This window comes from Heloderma suspectum, chromosome 17, assembly GCF_057233095.1.
Source record: "Heloderma suspectum isolate Gila_16-S chromosome 17, 16-S_ref, whole genome shotgun sequence".
Lineage (NCBI taxonomy): Eukaryota > Metazoa > Chordata > Lepidosauria > Squamata > Helodermatidae > Heloderma > Heloderma suspectum.
In genome coordinates, this window is record NC_139474.1 from 18,563,293 (window position 1) to 18,580,357 (window position 17,065).

At 48.9% G+C, this 17,065-nt stretch overlaps 1 protein-coding gene across 7 annotated transcripts in view; it reads left to right on the forward strand.

Moving 5' to 3' along the window:
* The window catches only part of PRUNE1 (prune exopolyphosphatase 1), a 39,137-nt gene extending 23,901 nt beyond the window's left edge, over positions 1–15,236 (forward strand). For all 7 annotated transcript variants that reach the window (XM_084823439.1, XM_084823437.1, XM_084823435.1 and 4 more), the window contains one exon: positions 13,526–15,236. In XM_084823439.1, coding sequence (XP_084679565.1) covers positions 13,526–13,990 — 465 coding nt within the window. In that variant the 3' untranslated portion in view covers positions 13,991–15,236. The remainder of the gene's footprint in view (positions 1–13,525) is intronic.
* Positions 15,237–17,065: the final 1,829 nt, after the last annotated feature.

The window sequence follows — 17,065 nt, forward strand, 5'->3', positions numbered from 1 at the left end:
GTGGCCAACCTTCTTTTTGTCAAGGGCTGTGTTCCCTCTTGGGTAATCTGTTGGGGGCCGCATGTCAGTGGTGGATGACCTAATGCCAGTGGCTGGAGCCCAGAATTAGTGGGCCACCCCCTTTTCTTTCTCCCACCTGCCTTTTCTCTTTCCTTCCACCACTCTCTCCCCCTCTCCCCCTCCCTCTCCCCCTTCTTCTCTATGGAGCGGGCTGCTAAGGAAGGGACAGATCGCTCTTTCGATGAGGCCTGAACTGATCACGTGCAGGGGTTTTTGAAATGAGGCTGGGGGCTGAAAGTTGCCCACCCCTGCAGTAGACGGTACTGGGCTAGATGGTCAGGCCTTCTGACCTGGTGTAAGTCTGATCCTTTAAACTGGAGATGTCAGCAGGGATTGGACCGGAGCCTTTCTGCACGCAGAACAGATGCCCCAGCACTGAGCTACGATCCCTCCCTTGTTCTTCCCATTGAGAAATCTCCAATAAGCATCCAAGAAACCGCACCATTCCAAAATGCAACTTGAAAACCACTTCTTTCTCCCCCCCCCCCCCCCCAAACCCCGGCCACCACAAGCCATGGCCAGATATCATGCTTTTTTATCTCTGATGTATTCTTTTCCTGCTCTCCAAACAGAGTGCCAGGGAGTCCTTGTGGTATAATGACTTAGCAAATGAAGGCTGTGATCCTGGCTGTGTTCAGATGGTCATATCTTGACTCATTAAGCCGAGATGTGTGTGAGCCTTTTGCTTGTGAATGCAGCCCCTTTGCCCCTCCCTTTGCAATTGACCACAATTACACCGGGAAGCTCTAATTAACCATTTTTTCCTGTTCTGTCCAAAGTGGGAAGCTACAGTTTCCAGCTTCAGAACAAGCCAGGATATTAAAGCACAGTTTTGAGCTTGGCTTGATATCCTAGCTAATTACAGTGCTGGTAACCGTAGTTTCCCAGTCTGGATGAAATGGGAAAGTTATGTTATGAGCGGCTTCCTGGATTAATCGTGGCTTTTGGGAAGGGGCTGTGTGTATGAGCAAAAGCTGTGCACAGCTCTCGACTTAATAAGCCAAAATATGATCGTCCGAACTGGCTCAACATGTGCGTTTCCTTGACTGCAGAGTCCTGTTTCATCCTCTTCCAGTGGCTGTTTGCGCATTCTAAGTTGCAACCATTTTGCAAGGGACTCTGTTTTGTCTGTGGTGGTACAACAGCCAGGGTCTACTCAGTAGGTAACTAGACATTTTTAGGAAGGCATTTGAATAAGTGTCTTTTTGAGGTAATTATACTGCATGTAAAATTAACACAGAGTACTTTTTTCCAAAGTACTGTTTACTACCCCTTCATGGATCACTGCCTTGTTGTGGCAAAGGGGCTTGCGTAACTCAGTGAAGCCATAAGCTATGCTGTGCAGGGCCACCCAAGATGGACAGGTCATGGCGGAGAGTTCTGACAAAATGTGGTCCACTGGAGAAGGAAATGGCAACCCACTCCAGTATTCTTGCCAAGAAAACCCCATGGAACGTATCACAAGGCTAAAAGATATGACGCCGGAAGATGAGCCCCTCAGGTTGGAAGGTGTCCAACATACTACTGGGGAAGAGCAGAGGGAATTTCCAAGTAGCGCCAGAAAGAGTGAAGCGGCTGGGCCAAACCCGAAAGGACACTCAGCTGTGGATGTGTCTGGTGGTGAAAAGAAAGTCCGATGCTGTAAAGAACAATATTGTTTAGGAACCTGGAATGTAAGATGAATGAATCAAGGTAAGCTGGAGGTGGTCAAACATGAGATGGCAAGATTGAACATGGACATCTTGGGAATCCATGAACTAAAATGGACAAGCATGGGCGAATTTAATTCAGGTGACCATTATATCTACCACTGTGGGCAAGAATCCCTTAGAACAAATGGAGTAGCACTCATAGTCAACATAAGGGTGGGAAAAGCAGTACTGGGGTACAATCTCAAAAACGACAGAATGATCTCAGTACGAATCCAAGGCAAACCATTCAACATCACAGTAATTCAAGTCTATGCCCCAACCACTGAGGCCGAAGAAGCTGAGGTTGATCGGTTCTATGAAGACCTACAACACCTTCTAGAACTAACACCAAAAAAAGATGTCCTCTTCATCATAGGGGATTGGAATGCTAAAGTAGGAAGTCAAGAAATCACCGGGATAACAGGCAGGCATGGCCTTGGTGTACAAAATGAAGCAGGACAAAAGCTAATAGAGTTTTGCCAAGAGAACATGCTGATCATAGCAAACACTCTTTTCCAACAGCACAAGAGGCGACTCTACACACGGACATCACCAGATGGTCAATATCGAAATCAGATTGATTATGTCCTTTGCAGCCAAAGATGGAGAAGCTCCGTACAGTCAGTAAAAACAAGACCCGGAGCTGACTGTGGCTCAGATCATGAGCTGCTTCTTGCAAAATTTCGGCTTAAATTGAAGAACGTAGGGAAAACCACTAAACCGTTCAGGTATGACCTAAATCATATCCCTTATGAATATACAGTGGAGGTGAGGAATAGATTTAAGGGATTAGACCTGATAGACAGAGTGCCTGAGGAACTATGGACGGAGGTCCGTAACATTGTTCAGGAGGCAGCAACTAAATCCATCCTAAAGAAAAAGAAATGCAAGAAAGTAAAGTGGCTGTCTGAGGAGGCTTTACAAGTCGCTGAGGAAAGAAGGGAAGCAAAAAGCAAGGGAGAAAGGGGAAGATATATCCAACTAAATGCTGAGTTCCAGAGAATGGCAAGGAGAGACAAGAAGGCCTTCTTAAATGAACAATGCAAAGAAATCGAGGAAAAGAATAGAATGGGAAAGACTAGAGATCTCTTCAAGAAAATCGGAGATCTCAAGGGAACGTTTTGTGCAAAGACGGGCATGATAAAGGACAAAGAAGGCAGGAACCTAACAGAAGCAGATGAGATTAAGAAGAGGTGGAAAGAATACACAGAAGAACTATACAGGAAAGATCTTAATGTCCCTTAAGAAAGATCTTAATGTCCCTGATAGCCATGATAGTGCGGTCACTGAACTTGAGCCGCACAACCTAGAGAGTGAAGTCAAGTGGGCCTTAGGAGCATTACTAACAACAAAGCTAGCAGAGATGACAGTATTCCAGATGAGCTATTTAAGATCCTAAAAGATGATGCTGTTAAAGTGCTGCACGCAATATGCCAACAAATTCGGAACACTCAACAGTGGCCACAAGACTGGAAAAGGTCAGTTTACATTCCAATTCCAAAGAACGGCAATGCCAAAGAGTGTTCAAACTACCGTACAATTGCTCTCATTTCACATGCCCGCAAGGTTATGCTCAAAATCCTACAAGCTAGGCTTCAGCAGCATGTGAACCGAGAACTACCGGAAGTACAAGCTGGGTTTCGAAGAGGCAGAGGAACTAGAGATCAAATCGCCAACTTTCGCTGCATCATGGAGACAGCAAGAGAATTCCAGAAAAACGTCTATTTCTGCTTCATTGACTACGCTAAAGCCTTTGATTGTGTGGATCACAACAAACTGTGGCAAATTCTTAAAGAGATGGGAGTACCAGGCCACCTTACCTGTCTCCTGAGAAACCTGTACGAGGGTCAAGAAGCAACAGTAAGAACCAGATACGGAACAACCGATTGGTTCAAAATTAGGAAAGGAGTACGACAAGGCTGCATATTGTCACCCTGCTTATTTAACTTATATGCAGAGTACATCATGAGAAATGCCGGGTTGGATGAATCAGAGGTCGGAATTAAGATTGCTGGGAGAATTATCAACAACCTCAGATACGCAGACGATACCACCCTAATGGCAGAAAGCGAAGAGGATCTCAAGAGCCTCTTGTTGAGTGTGAAAGAGGAGAGTGCAAAAGCTGGTTTGAAACTCAACATTAAAAAAACTAAGATCATGGCATCTGGCCCCATCACTTCCTGGCATATAGAAGGGGAAGAAATGGAAGCAGTGACAGATTTTATTTTCTTGGGCTCCAAGATCACCGCAGATGGTGACTGTAGCTGTGAAATTAAAAGACGCTTGCTCCTTGGAAGGAAAGCTATGGCCAACCTAGACAGCATAGAAAGAAGCAGAGACATCACCTTGCCGACAAAGGTCCATATAATCAAAGCTATGGTTTTCCCAGTGGTAATGTATGGCTGTGAGAGCTGGACTATAAGGAAGGCTGAGCGCCAAAGAATAGATGCTTTCGAACTGTGGTGCTGGAGAAGACTCTTACGAGTCCCCTGGACTGCAAGGAGGTCAAATCAGTCAGCCCTAAAGGAAATCAACCCTGACTGCTCAATGGAAGGACAGATCCTGAAGCTGAAGCTCAAATATTTTGGCTACCTAATGCGAAGAGAAAACTCTCTGGAAAAGACCCTGACGCTGGGAAAGATTGAAGGCAAAAAGAGAAGGGGATGGCAGAGGATGAGATGGCTAGATAGCATCACCGATTTAATGAATATGAACTTGAGCACACTCCGGGAGAGAGCGGAGGACAGGAAGGCCTGTCGTGCTATGGTCCATGGGGTCACGAAGAGTCGGACGCGACTTAACGACTGAACAACTGTTTACTAAATGCAAATCAAAAATGCATGCTCAACTGGATCCCAATTAATTTGGGCCAGGGGTGGCCAACATGCAGCCCCCCCCACGGCCTCAGGTGTGGTCCCTGCTGCCCCTGCCACCCCATGGCAGCAGTTTGCTGACAGAATTCAGCAGCAAACTGCTATGGAGTCTCAAAAGTGCCAAATTTAGTTTGCTTTCTAGCTACATATGGCCCTTTTGAGTCTCTGTAGTTGTTTGCTGCTGAATGGGTATGGCAAACTGCCATTTTTTCTGCCGCCGGAAAATTCGGCGGCATGGCAATGACAGGAGTGTCCCCGCCCCCGGAAATTGGTTCCTGGACTGCCTGAAGTTGTCCACCCTTGATTTAGGCCATCAGAAAATTTTCCCTGTAATTTTCCCCATAAACATTTCCGGAAAACTGGCATCTGCTACTTGCCCTGTGGATTCATAAAAGATTCGAAATCTGAACTAGGGTGGTCTTAGCGATGAAAAGGCTGTCGTAGTTCGAATTTCAAATCTTCCACGAATATATTCTTTGCACACAGCTCTGTTAAGTGTATCTGTTGTGCTGCTTTTCTAGACAACAATGCCCTAGCATTGCCTTTCTCTGCCTTCCTAGGGTGGGCTCTGTCAAAACGCTGACCGTTTGTTCCTTCCCTCTTTCCCCCTCCATTGGCCCTTCCTTCCTTCCTTCCGCCTCCCCAGCCCCGGCCCCCGCCGCACACACGCTCCTCCTGCTTCTTCCCAGATCTTCCCGGGTGCTATAGCAGCGGGAGTGGGGTGGCCACTGTGCTGTGGGAGGTGGCACTGCATCCGTCCGTCCATCCATGCTCCTAGAGAGAACCTTGCGGGCTGATTGGCAAAGCGAGGAGGAATGTTTACGCAGGCGCCCCTGCTAAAGCAATCGTCACTCATTAACCATGGTCAAAGGTTTCTGAGATCGCCAGCTAACAAAGCGTGTGGGTCTGTGTGGGCATCCTAGGGAGAGGAGGGTCAGAGATCACAGTCATGGTAACTCTTGCCAGACAACAGTGTCTTCGGCCTGGCTGATGGGAGGTAAGTAAAATCTTTGGGACCAGGGTTCTTTTTTCCCTCTCCCTCCACCCCCCAAGCTCCTCTGTCTTTCAGGGAGGGTTCTCACTCCTGTAAATTGGATGCCTTGAATTTGCACCGACCAAGAATAACACACACACAGAGGTTTATGGAGTGCATTTTCTCCCTCCCCACCTTCCAGTTTTCAGCTAATTATTTTGCCCGGCGTTAATCAAATGCACTTATCTTTTTAAAGCCGCCTGCTCGAAGAGTGTGATCTTCAACACATACGTTCAGTAGTACATGCCATTATGTCCAATAGTGCTCCAGGGTTAGTGTGCATCAAATTGGAGTCATGTATTCTTTCTCTCACAAACAATTGGTTTGTTTGTTTTTTAATTGGGTGTGTGTCCAGAAAACAGCGATCCATACTTCAAATGGCAAAATCTGGCAGGCTGATAGGAATAGGGGAAAATCTCTCCCCATCCCCACATCATTTTTTAAAAAATCAAGCTTCCAGTCCTCATCATTTGGAGGTGGGTTAATTTTTTTTTAAGTATGTAGGTGGTCTCTGCCAATACACTCTGAAATAAGAAAAGATTTGGCTGCAGAATTTATGGAAGGTCAGGATACTCTTTTATGGAAGATGCCATAGTATGAAAGGTGGAGGAATTAAACTGATTTGTTAGAAGCCTCTCTTGCTCCTAACACTTTTGTCTCATAGGATTTACCTGCTTTTCAAAATAAGATTTTTTGTGTTCTAATCTAAGCTATGAGCCTTCTTTTTCTTTTCCGATCCTATATATTGTTGTTATCAGAAGCATCTTGATCAATTACGCTAGTCTTAAAATGTTTTGAGGGCAGACATTTGAATTCGGGGGGGATGGGGTTGTGTTAGGGGCTTGTGTCGTGGAGAAGGGCCTTCTGATGTAAGATTTAAACTTTAAAGTTTAAAAAAAATAAATGTGCTAAATGTTGTAGGGCTCTTGCCTGAGTAACAAAATCTTAATTGATTAATCGTATCTGTTCCACTTGATCAATGGACTGATTAAATCTGCAAGGTATGAGTAAAAGCAGTTGTTCTGGAGCGAAAAGCATGCTTTTATTTTTGGAAGCGTAGCTGTGTGTTAGTCTGTTGGAGCAGAAACAACCAAGAGTCTTGTGACACCTTAAAGGCTAACAAATGTATTATGGCGGAAGCTTAAGTGGACTGGAGTCTACTTCTTCAGATGCACAAAACACACACACACATACATCTACACATACATCTACACAGTGCAAATGCAAAAGAAGAAAAAAATATGTAAACAGTGGAGAACCAGTGTGGCGTAGTGGTGAGAGTGTTGGACTGGGAGTCGGGAGATCCGGGTTCTAGTCCCCACTTGGCCATGGAAGCTCACTGGGTGACTTTGGTTCATTCACAGACTCTCAGCCCAACCCACCTCACAGGGTTGTTGTTGTGGGGATAAAATGGAGAGGAAGGGGATTATGTATGCCACCTTGGGTTCCCTTGGAGGAAAAAAGGTGGGATATAAATGCAATTTTTTTAAAAAAATTAGCGGCCGTGAAATGGAAAAAGTATAGCACATATAGCAAAGTAAAATATATGCAAAATAAGCACAGTGGCCATTCACAACACAATTGTAGCATTGCGAAGTCCATTCACTTAGTAGGACAGGAAACCATTGTCTTTATTCATGCCCAAACATTTAGAATCCAACTTCTATTAGGTTCCAATTCAGCAGTTTGTTTGTTTGTTTATTTATTTAATTTCTATACCGCCCAGTAGCCGAAGCTCTCTGGGCGGTTCAGTTTCACGCTGAAGTCTCCGTTTGAAGTTCTTTTGTAAAGGCAACTTCTAGGTCAGCTGTGGCTGTGTATATAATATAACTTATGCCATAATAAACCTTTTAGTCTTTAAGGTGTCACAAGACGGTTGTTTTTTATTATGGGATGATTTCCACATCTGTCATAGCAGGCTTCCCCTTAGAAGAGGCGTCCCTGTGGTGGGTAAGGGAACAAGAGTGATGCCTCTGCTAAGCTGGCACTTGACATCCTGATTTTTGTAATAAACACTTGTATTTAATTTTATAAAAACTGCCAACTGATTAACCACTGGCACCTTTTATTTGAGAGGTGGGGAACTTTGGGTGGTCCGGGGGCCAATTTCCACCCCTTGAACCCTGTGGGCCACACTCCCCACTGTTGCTGCCCCCGTGCTGCAAAGAAAAAAAGGGGGGGCTAAATTTGTCCATTCTAAGCTTCTGTAGCAGTTTGCCAACAAATGTTGGTGGCGACTGTGACTTTTTCTCCAGTTTTTTTTTTTTTTAAAGGAAAACAATTGGGGTGGTGGGGTGCAATCGGGTGTGGTGGGAATACCTGGGAGGGGGCTGCATGCGTCCCTTGTTCTGCGCATCCATTTGACATCACTCCATTTTTTAAATGGATTACTCCACCCTATCAGACATTGCAGCCTTACGTTAAGGTTGGTGACGGTCTTGCTGTATTACGGCTGGTCTTGAGTAGTGGCTGCAAGAGCTTAGAGTACGAGCGTTGAGCCAGGAAGCATGGCCGTTCCCGTGTCACCTCGGTTGCGAACTTCGGAGGGGGTCTTTCTCCATGCCCACACCGCATCGCTCCCCCGTTCAAACCCAGAACTCTTCCAACCCCATAGAAAGAGGCGGAAACGGGTGATGGGCACAGCATCTCTCCTTCCGCCCTCTTCTCGTCGGTCCAGCTTCCAAACCAGAAGGCTGCCTGGCTGGCTGAATAACTTGGGAAAGGCACATATAGGGGGTGGGTTCAGCACCGGGGGTGCGGTGGTCAGTTTGGAAGAGCAGGTGCCCCATGGCAATGCCCCTCTCCCGGCAAGGAGAGTCCAGAAATGGCAGTGGCTGTGCTGATACATCTCTGTCTCTGTCTCTCTGCATATTACATGCCCTTTGTAAAACGAATGGGTCTTAATTGCCCATTCAAGACCCCAAGATAGTTTGTATTGGGCAAACAAGGGGGGTTGTGTAGCAGTCAGCGTTCCTGCTAATCCAAAAGTCTCGGTTTCAGCCTTGGGCTTCACTACACCACTGTCGAGCACCCCTCGCCCGTACCCCCATGCCCCCTTTCTCTGTTAAGATCAGACCACCACCCCCTGCCTCTTCCTGTCTGCCTGGGGCACTTCCGAGTTTAGATGCACTGGACCCACACCACCGCGTCTGCTTTGGCCTTGAGATTAGAGTACCGAAAGCGTCCCTCCCAGAGTGCCTAATTGATGACAATATTTTGTGGTTTTTTTCACTTTGCAACCAGCTGCGATCCGTCCAGGTAAGGTGGGCTGAAACATCCAGATGGCGATTCAAAAATAACCACCCAAAATGTTTATTTTGTTAGAAACGTTTCAGTCTCTTGGGTGGTTGTTCTTATTTTTTTATTTAAAGTATTTTCATCCTGCTCTTCAGCCCAAAAAGGCTCCCGGAGTGGTTTAAAACAAGATGGTCCCTGCCCGCAGGGTTACAATCCGAAAAAGATGCGACACAGAAGGAAGAAGGGATGGGAAGGGAAGAGGAAAAAGCAGAATCGTCTTTCGGGAGGGCTGGTGGAATGGTCCCGTTTCCCTGCCGGCTCTTTCATTTGTAAACCGCTGCATGAAATGGGTTTCTTGTATGAGAAGGTGGGACAAGGTCATGGAATCATGACAAGACAGCAGAGGTAGGCATGATGGCCATATGAAGGGGGGCGGGGGAATCCAAAATCTCTATTTAGGGCAATATTTCTAATAAAGGGAATGCCCTAGTATGGAGCTTGGCATCACAAAGGAGGATACAGAGGGAGCCACTCCCTGCGGGCCTCGCGGCCCCGGCCTGCTTTTCTCTGAGTAAATGGAGCATCACCATTTATAGGGCAGCTGTAAAGATCTCGCTCTCTTCCTGTGTTTCCTTGTTGAATACAAATGAGGACGTTTCCTTTGGCTTATTTTTAGCTGCGCTGGGGCCGAACAGGCAGTACCCTGACTTTTGTCTCTAGGAAAGGTCTTTACAGGCTGGGGCAGCTGCAACTTTTGGGGGCCAGCGCCAGCCTCAGTTTCCCCTCCACAGACTGAGCTGCTCATGTGCTCGCCGGCCGCCTCTCATCACTTCATCGGGACCAGTTGTGACTTGAGTGTCCCTTGCAACGTGAGCCTTCCTGGGCCCATGAGACCGTCCGGTGACACTCAGCTCTGTCTTCCTTTCTTGTGTGTGGGAATTGTTTGTGGGGGACAGGACAGGGCTTTCTCGGGGGTGGCACCATGGCACTGGAACCAGCTGCCCAGGGACAGGCCGCTCAGGTGCTTAGAATTCAGATGCAACTTTTTAAATGGCCTTAGGTGTTATAAAATGGAAGTGGAAGACTACCGCTAAAGCAGGGGTGTCGAACTTCTTTCACCCCAAGAACTGAATTCAATTTCAGCAAAGTTCTCGGGGGACCAACGCAAAAGGGGTGCGGCCAAAAATGCCCATGATAGCAGCATATTGGAGGTTAAAGCTCTGACTGCCACTAACTCCGCCTTGTGAGAGGAATTTCAGCCTTGTAGAATGGGAAAACTGCACAAAAGCCAGGAAACCACTGAATGACTGGTGGTCGGGGTAAAGGGGATGGGGCCAGCGGACGGGGCATGGCCATCTGTGGGACCTCGAAGGGCCAGATTAGGACTCCAGGCCAGCCGGGCTTGGCCCACAGGCCCGAGGACCTGCACCCCTGGTTTAGTCCAGCGTCCTATTTGCCAGACTGGCCAGACTGGTGTCTCCAGGAAGCCCACAAAGGGGGTCATGAAGGCGGTAGCCTTCTGCCCCATTTGACCTCCCTGACATCTGGCATTCAGAGGCAGACCACTTGGAAACACGGGTTCCATTTAGCCCCCAGGACGAAAAGCCCGTGATCGACCCCTCCCTTCCCCCTCCATCAGTATGTCTGATCTTTTTGTGAAGCTGCCTTAGCTCGTGGCCACGGCCACCTCTTGTGATGGGCAGTTCCACAGGCAAGGCGTGGAGGCAGCCTTCCTCCCCGGCCTGTGGAAACCCTCCCTTGCCTGCCTGCCTGCAGCTCACGGCCCCTTGGCCCCTCTGTGCTGGTTTATCCTAGCCCTGTTCTCTCTTTGGCCCCTCCTTTCCCCAGCTCCATGTCTCCACCACCCGCTGTCTACTTTCACCTCCCCGCCTCTTTGATCACTATAGGACACAGCCCCTCTTGCCAGGATCTCTTCTCGATCATCCCAGAGTGCAGGACATGGAATAATGGGCTCCAGTTACAGGAAGCCGGATTCCGGCTGAACATCAGGAACAACGTCCTGACTGTTAGAGCAATACGACGATGGGACCAATTCCCTAGGGACGTGGTGGGCTCTCCCACACTGGAGGCCTTCAAGACGAGGCTGGACAGCCACCTGTCAGAGATGCTCTGACTTGGATTCCTGCATTGAGCAGGGGGTTGGACTCGATGGCCTTGTAGGCCCCTTCCAACCCCACTATTCTATTATTCTATGATTCTAAGAATGCTCAGAACCACTGTCTATTATCTGTGATTCTATGATTGCTGTCCTGCGAAGTTTTTCTAGAGGCCTGCCTCTCATTTGCCCACCCTCACCTAAATACTCTATCTCCTGTGCCCTTTACCTTAACCCTCTTCCTCCACCACTGGCCCTTCCTTCAGGCTCCTCTCTCTCCATCCATGTCCTCCTCTACCCCTTTCCACCAGCCTCCTTTGCTCCTGGGCTCTCCAGCATTTCACTTCCTACGTCCCAGGGCCTCTTCCCACTTGCTTGGGCGGCCCCCTCTGACACTCAAACTGACAACTGCCTCTTCCCTCCCAGAAAGCTGGTCCGCGAACATTCTGATAGCTTTGCTCCCCACCCCTCTCATTTATCCAGCGGCAGGAGGCTTGGCGGAGGCCATCTTGGCTCAGCGGATGTCCTTGATTGGTTTTTGCTGAGAAGATTTATAGAGCGCTTTTCAACTACACGTCCTTGAAGCGTTTTGCACACGCCGGCCATCAAAACGTCTCCCTCTCTGCGGAGGTGGCTTTTTGGCCTCCCTCGGGCACGCACAAAGCTGTTGCAATGCAAGGGAAACCGGTTTGGACCACTTTGAGGTGGACTTGTTATCGCAGAGGAGCAGATTCCGGCCTCTCTTGTTTTGTGTGTGGCCAATTTATAGCCCCCTCTCTTTGCAAGCTCAGGCTTTCTATGGGGAAGGTGACGCTGAGGGCTGAAGGACGTCCCTCTGCCTGGGAGTGTGAGCTGGGTGACGCCGAAGTCAGGTGGCACACTTTAAAATTACTTTGGAGTGCAGCTGGTGCTGGGGCGCCTTTGCTTCTTCCGGCGGGCTTGTGGGCAGCCCACGAGGGCTGGGGTGAGTCATCATTTGGGGGCAGCTGAGAGCCGCCCCTGCCCTCAGCTGACTTCTGTGCTTCTGAGAGGGCTAAAAAAAGACCGCATCGCAGCAGCCCCGGAAGCGGCGAAGCCGGCAGTGCGAGAGGGAACTTGGCAAGGGACGTGTCATCGCCTCTCCCCGGCTCGTTGTGATCTGTCTCGGTTGTGGTGGCCAGCACCGCTCCAGCCCAGGTGTGCAGTGGTGCAGGTGGGGAGTGGCTGGCTGGGCTGAGGGGGACAAAAGAGAGACCCCTCCCTCCTGCCTCTTCGTAGGTGGCACAATCCGGAAGGGCTGGGGCTGGGGCTGGGGCAGGTGCCATGGGGGGAAAGCAACAGAGGTGTCTTGGTAGGGCCGCGTGCGGCTTTCTGGATTTCTTTGCCTGGTTTAGAATCTTTTTGTAGTCCCACAGCCCTGGAAAGGTGTCTGGTTGTCAGGGAGTGCATGGAAGAGGGCGGCTGCTGTCCTGTCCCGCTTCTGAGCGGATCCCCACAGGCAGCTGGTCAGCCAGTCTGGATTCTGGACTAGATGGGCCCTCAGTCTTCATCCTGCAGGGCTCTTTTCAGGTTCCCATTAGCAATTATGGTTGGGAATGAAACCTCCATGCATTGAAGCAGTCTACCTCTGACTACCAGTGCCTGGGGGTGGTGGGGGTGGGGATGACAGCAGGTGAGGGCTATTGCCTTCACACCCTGCCAGTGGGCTTCCTATTGAGGCATCTGGCCAGCCACTGGTGGGCAAACTGGTCACTGGATGAGGTGGGCCTTTGGTCTGATCCGCCGGGGCTGTTCTCAGCATTTGACATCACTCAGTTAAAGAGTCCTTAGCTGATTATTTTTAATTTTACGGATTATATTTGCATACGAGCAAAGCGGTAGTTCTGCAGCAAAAAGCAGGCCTCATTTTAGATCCTGTATGAACATGTCATAGCAGGGGACATCTTAGATGAGGCATCTCTGTGTGAGCGAACAGGAACACTTCTTCTGAGGAGGGGATTATGATAATAGGAGATGCATTCCCTCCTGAGTGAGAGAGCGGGTAGAATGCCTCTCCCTCCATGACACTTGTTATCATTAGAAACGGTGATTTCTACTTGTGTTTCTTAGCAATACATGAATTAGCAATGAGGGCAAGGGTGGGTATGCCTCTTCTAAGGAGAGGCATTCCGTCTTGTATGTGAGAAACAGGAAGCAATACCTCTTTCAGTGCTTGCCAGCTGCCATTGTTATTATTGCCTGCATTAAGTCAATACGCCTGTTTTGGGGGGATCTGTGCCCATTAATCGGATCAATGTTTTGGTCACCCAGGAGGGTCTTTTTGTTTCCCCTTCACTCAAATCTAACCAGTTCATCCATTTTAAACTATGCAGTTCTAGTTAAACTTTGCAGCCTATGGGACCCAAGCCCCTGAGAACTGTTCTTTGTTTGTGTGTCATAGCAAAACGGGCCGTCAGTTGGAAGAGGGCTTCCCTTCCGTGCTGGACATTCTCCGGCTGCCTTAACGCCCTTGGGTGTTTTCTGTTTCTACTTTTAGGTGTGCCAAACCTTGGAGTGCTCTAGCGACCCTTCCCTTGGCCTGTCTCCACTCGAGAGCCCGTGCCCCACCCTCCTGGCCTACAACCAGGGCAACGCCACAGCCTCGCGCAAGAAAGCCCTTCCCGTCGTCAAGCGCTTCCTGAGGGAGTGGGGCCAACGCGATCCCACGTGTGCCGCCATGCAGCCAGGCAACCACAAGTCAAGTTCGGAGCCCAGAGGCACTGTGAGCTGTGAGACGGAGAGCCACGGGGCCCGAAAGGATCCTGCCAAGGCCTCTCACCGCTTGGGGGATGACTTGGCAGATGACGACGCCCCCCTGCCCCCCACACCGATGAACAGCCTGGTGGACGAGTGCCCCCTGGACCGGGGTCTCCCCAAACTGTCGGCGGAGGCGGTCTGCGAAAAGTTCAACAGCATCGCTGCGGCTCACTCCTCAGCGGATGACAGCCCCGAGAAGAAGTGACGCAGAGCACCGACTGGACTCCTCTGAATTCAGGGAAACGCTCCGGCGAGGGGTGCCATCGTGTGTGTGTGTGTGTGTGTGTGTGTGTGTAAGTGTGTCTGTAAGGCTAGGAACACCCCATTGCATGGGAGAATTAAACACACGGTACGTTTTTCTGCACAGTTGTGTATGTCACGATGTTGCACCTGAGAGAAACGAGGAGCAGGGAAGAGCGTTTTTGTGCTGGAGGTAGCTTAACGCACTCGAAAGACAACAACAAAACCCTACCAGACCTGTTTGAGCAGAGGCAAAAGTAGGATGTGTGTGCCGCCCCGGGGCAGCGATGGAGGAGGAGGAGGAGGAGGACAGGGTGTGTGTGAAAACATCTGTATGGCCGTCCCCACACCAGCAGCCCTGGGTGTGCAGGCCTTGAAACCTTAACAGCAATGCCATGGAATGAACCCATACAAAAGCTTTTCCTGCAGCACCAGTATAGCTGTGAAAAAACGGGGGGTAACATGTGTCGGGGGGAGTCAGCATCCCAGCACAAAAGCGCAGAAACCCATTTACCTCGGGCAACTGGGGGAAAGAGCCTGGCTTGGGTGCTGCTCAGCCCGCTCGAGGTTTTGCTTGCATTTTCCTTCCCGTTGCACGAACGACACCTGACGCGTCTTGCGTTCACACGTGGCTGCAAGCGAATCGCTTCAGTACCGACGGGTGTAGGAGCACCTGCCTCCCTCAGGCAGAGGGATCCACTCCTTCACGTGTCCAGAGGGCCGCTGGGTTGGAAAAGGCTGCTGCGAATCCCTCTCCTTGGAGACTGCACCCTCTATGCCTTTCAAAAATCGCACCTCCAGACTTCAAATCTACATGACCCTCGATCCCCTAAGTTTTCTCCCTGTGCCACAAATCCCACCTGTTCAATCACAGCTCCTCCCCACTGTCTGAAAGGGATGTTGGGAGTAGTAGTTCTGGGTTTGCGGGGCGGGTGGCTTGCCCCTCGATGCCCCCCTGAAACAGAAGAACCAGGAAGGATTTATTGTGGAGGTTGGGTGGTCTCCGTTCCTAAATGGTTGCCTTTTGGTTCTAAAGACCATCATGCACATATCGGAGGTGTGCCAGTGGAAATGCATTTCTGGGGACCAACTCAAGGCAATTAAAATAGCAGTTTGTTTGGCGGGGAAGGAAATAAACCTCATGGCACCTTCCAGCACCTCCTGATTGCAATTTGTTTTGAAGCGATTAAAACATGGGCCAAATCATCTAACTCTGGTGTTTGTCTGTATCCCTAGTATGTTGTTAGATAGAGTGAGAGAGAGTCGTTTGAAACAGATTTAATACACTTTGAGAGAATAAAGAAAACACGCACCATGTGATCTAAATATATACGATTTTACTGAGAATGTTTCACGTTTATTTCTGTGTCAGTTTGTGTCTCCAAGTTTGCTCCGCAGAAGACCAGAGGTGTGTTTGTCTTGGTTTCCCTGCTGTAGAAATGCTGCATTTCAAAAATGTCTGTTCCTTTTTTACTTAAAATCCTAACAGACATCGTGAGTCCCCCTGCCCCCCCACATATATCCGTTAGAGCGGATGTCACGAATTTGGTGAGCATTGGTGTTCACTTACACATCTATTTCCTGCACATGGAAATCGGGGACAAAGGATTCTAATCTTCTTGGCGTGTCAGTTTTCTGCATGCGAGGATTTTACAAATCGGTCGTGCATGAAGGAAACTGTATTTGAGCTCCTGCCTGGGCTTTGAAGTAGTGCATCTCAGACTCGGGTAGAGTAATGGCACAGCCTCGACTCTAAGGCTGGGAACTTAGGCACAGTTAACTGGGGTGTAAGCCCCACTGAGCATGCAGAGGTCAAAGTTCAGCATTTGGGCCCAGATGGTAATAGGTCCAGTGTCCTGTATGTAACAGACAACTAATGATCTTGTCACAGATCCTGTTTGCATTAACTGGATGCGGCCCAGTATAGGAGCCCAGTGGGCTGTACTGCTTTGGAGGGCAGGTGGAAGATTATGGATTTGTTCTCTTGCTTCCGAGGGCAGGACTAGAAACAACAGTTGGAAATCCTTGATGTATTTCAGATAAGGCGGCCCCCTCATTCTGATGGCAGGGTTCCATTCCTTTAAACAGGTACGTGGGAGAGAAACATTACCCAAACGGTAGTTTTTGGCTGGCCCTGAAATGCAGGGCTAGGGGCAACTGTACCTGTCGAATTTCTGCCTGCCGCACAGCAGCCTGGTAAAGGTACAAGACTCAACAATGCAATACTACACTTTTTACCCTCAAAGTGGAGGCTGTTCCCACTGCAATACTCTTGTCCTGGTCCCCCTGAGGAGATCCCACTCGTGGAAGAAGTGCTCCCATGGGGTGTGACACACTCGCTGAGGAACGGCGGGTGTAAATTGGATCTGAGGACGGATGCCGTCTCTTGCAAGCTGTGTTCTTTCCAAGAGGTAATGCTCAGTCAGATGTGCAGCCCCATCGACATTTCTGGCACAACTGATGGCGCCTAAATACATTTCAAAAGTGTACCTAAGAAAGAATCGGGGTGTTTCGCTAACAACGATGAAAACAGCTTAACCTGTGGTGGCGCTTTTGTTCCACAACCTGCCATCAGAGGGCAGAGTTGGTGCAAAATGTGAGGACAAGAGATGATGATTATTGATAATAATCAGACACTATTATCAGATGTATATTAATCAGTTATCATCAATAATAATTAATTGGAATTGATTGGCTGTCGTCGTCGTCATCATTCGACTGCCAATCAATTCCAGCAGGTGATCTGAATTCTAGTGTGATGGGGGAAGGAGAAAAACGTCTCTCCGGCTTCTGGACACCATGCATAACTTTGTAAAAATTCTGTTGTGACCCTTCTTAATAGTTTTAAACACTTTAAGGTGGAATCCTATGCATGTTTAGACAGAAAAGAGTCCTACAAAAATGGTTCTTGGCCTTTTTTCTGTCTAAATGTGCATAGGATTGCATCCGTAGTCTTTCTTTCCAGCTGGGGTCATCCAAGCCCCTGACTGGGTGTAATACGTCTAGTCCAATTATACAGATAATTTTAACAAGCAACAAC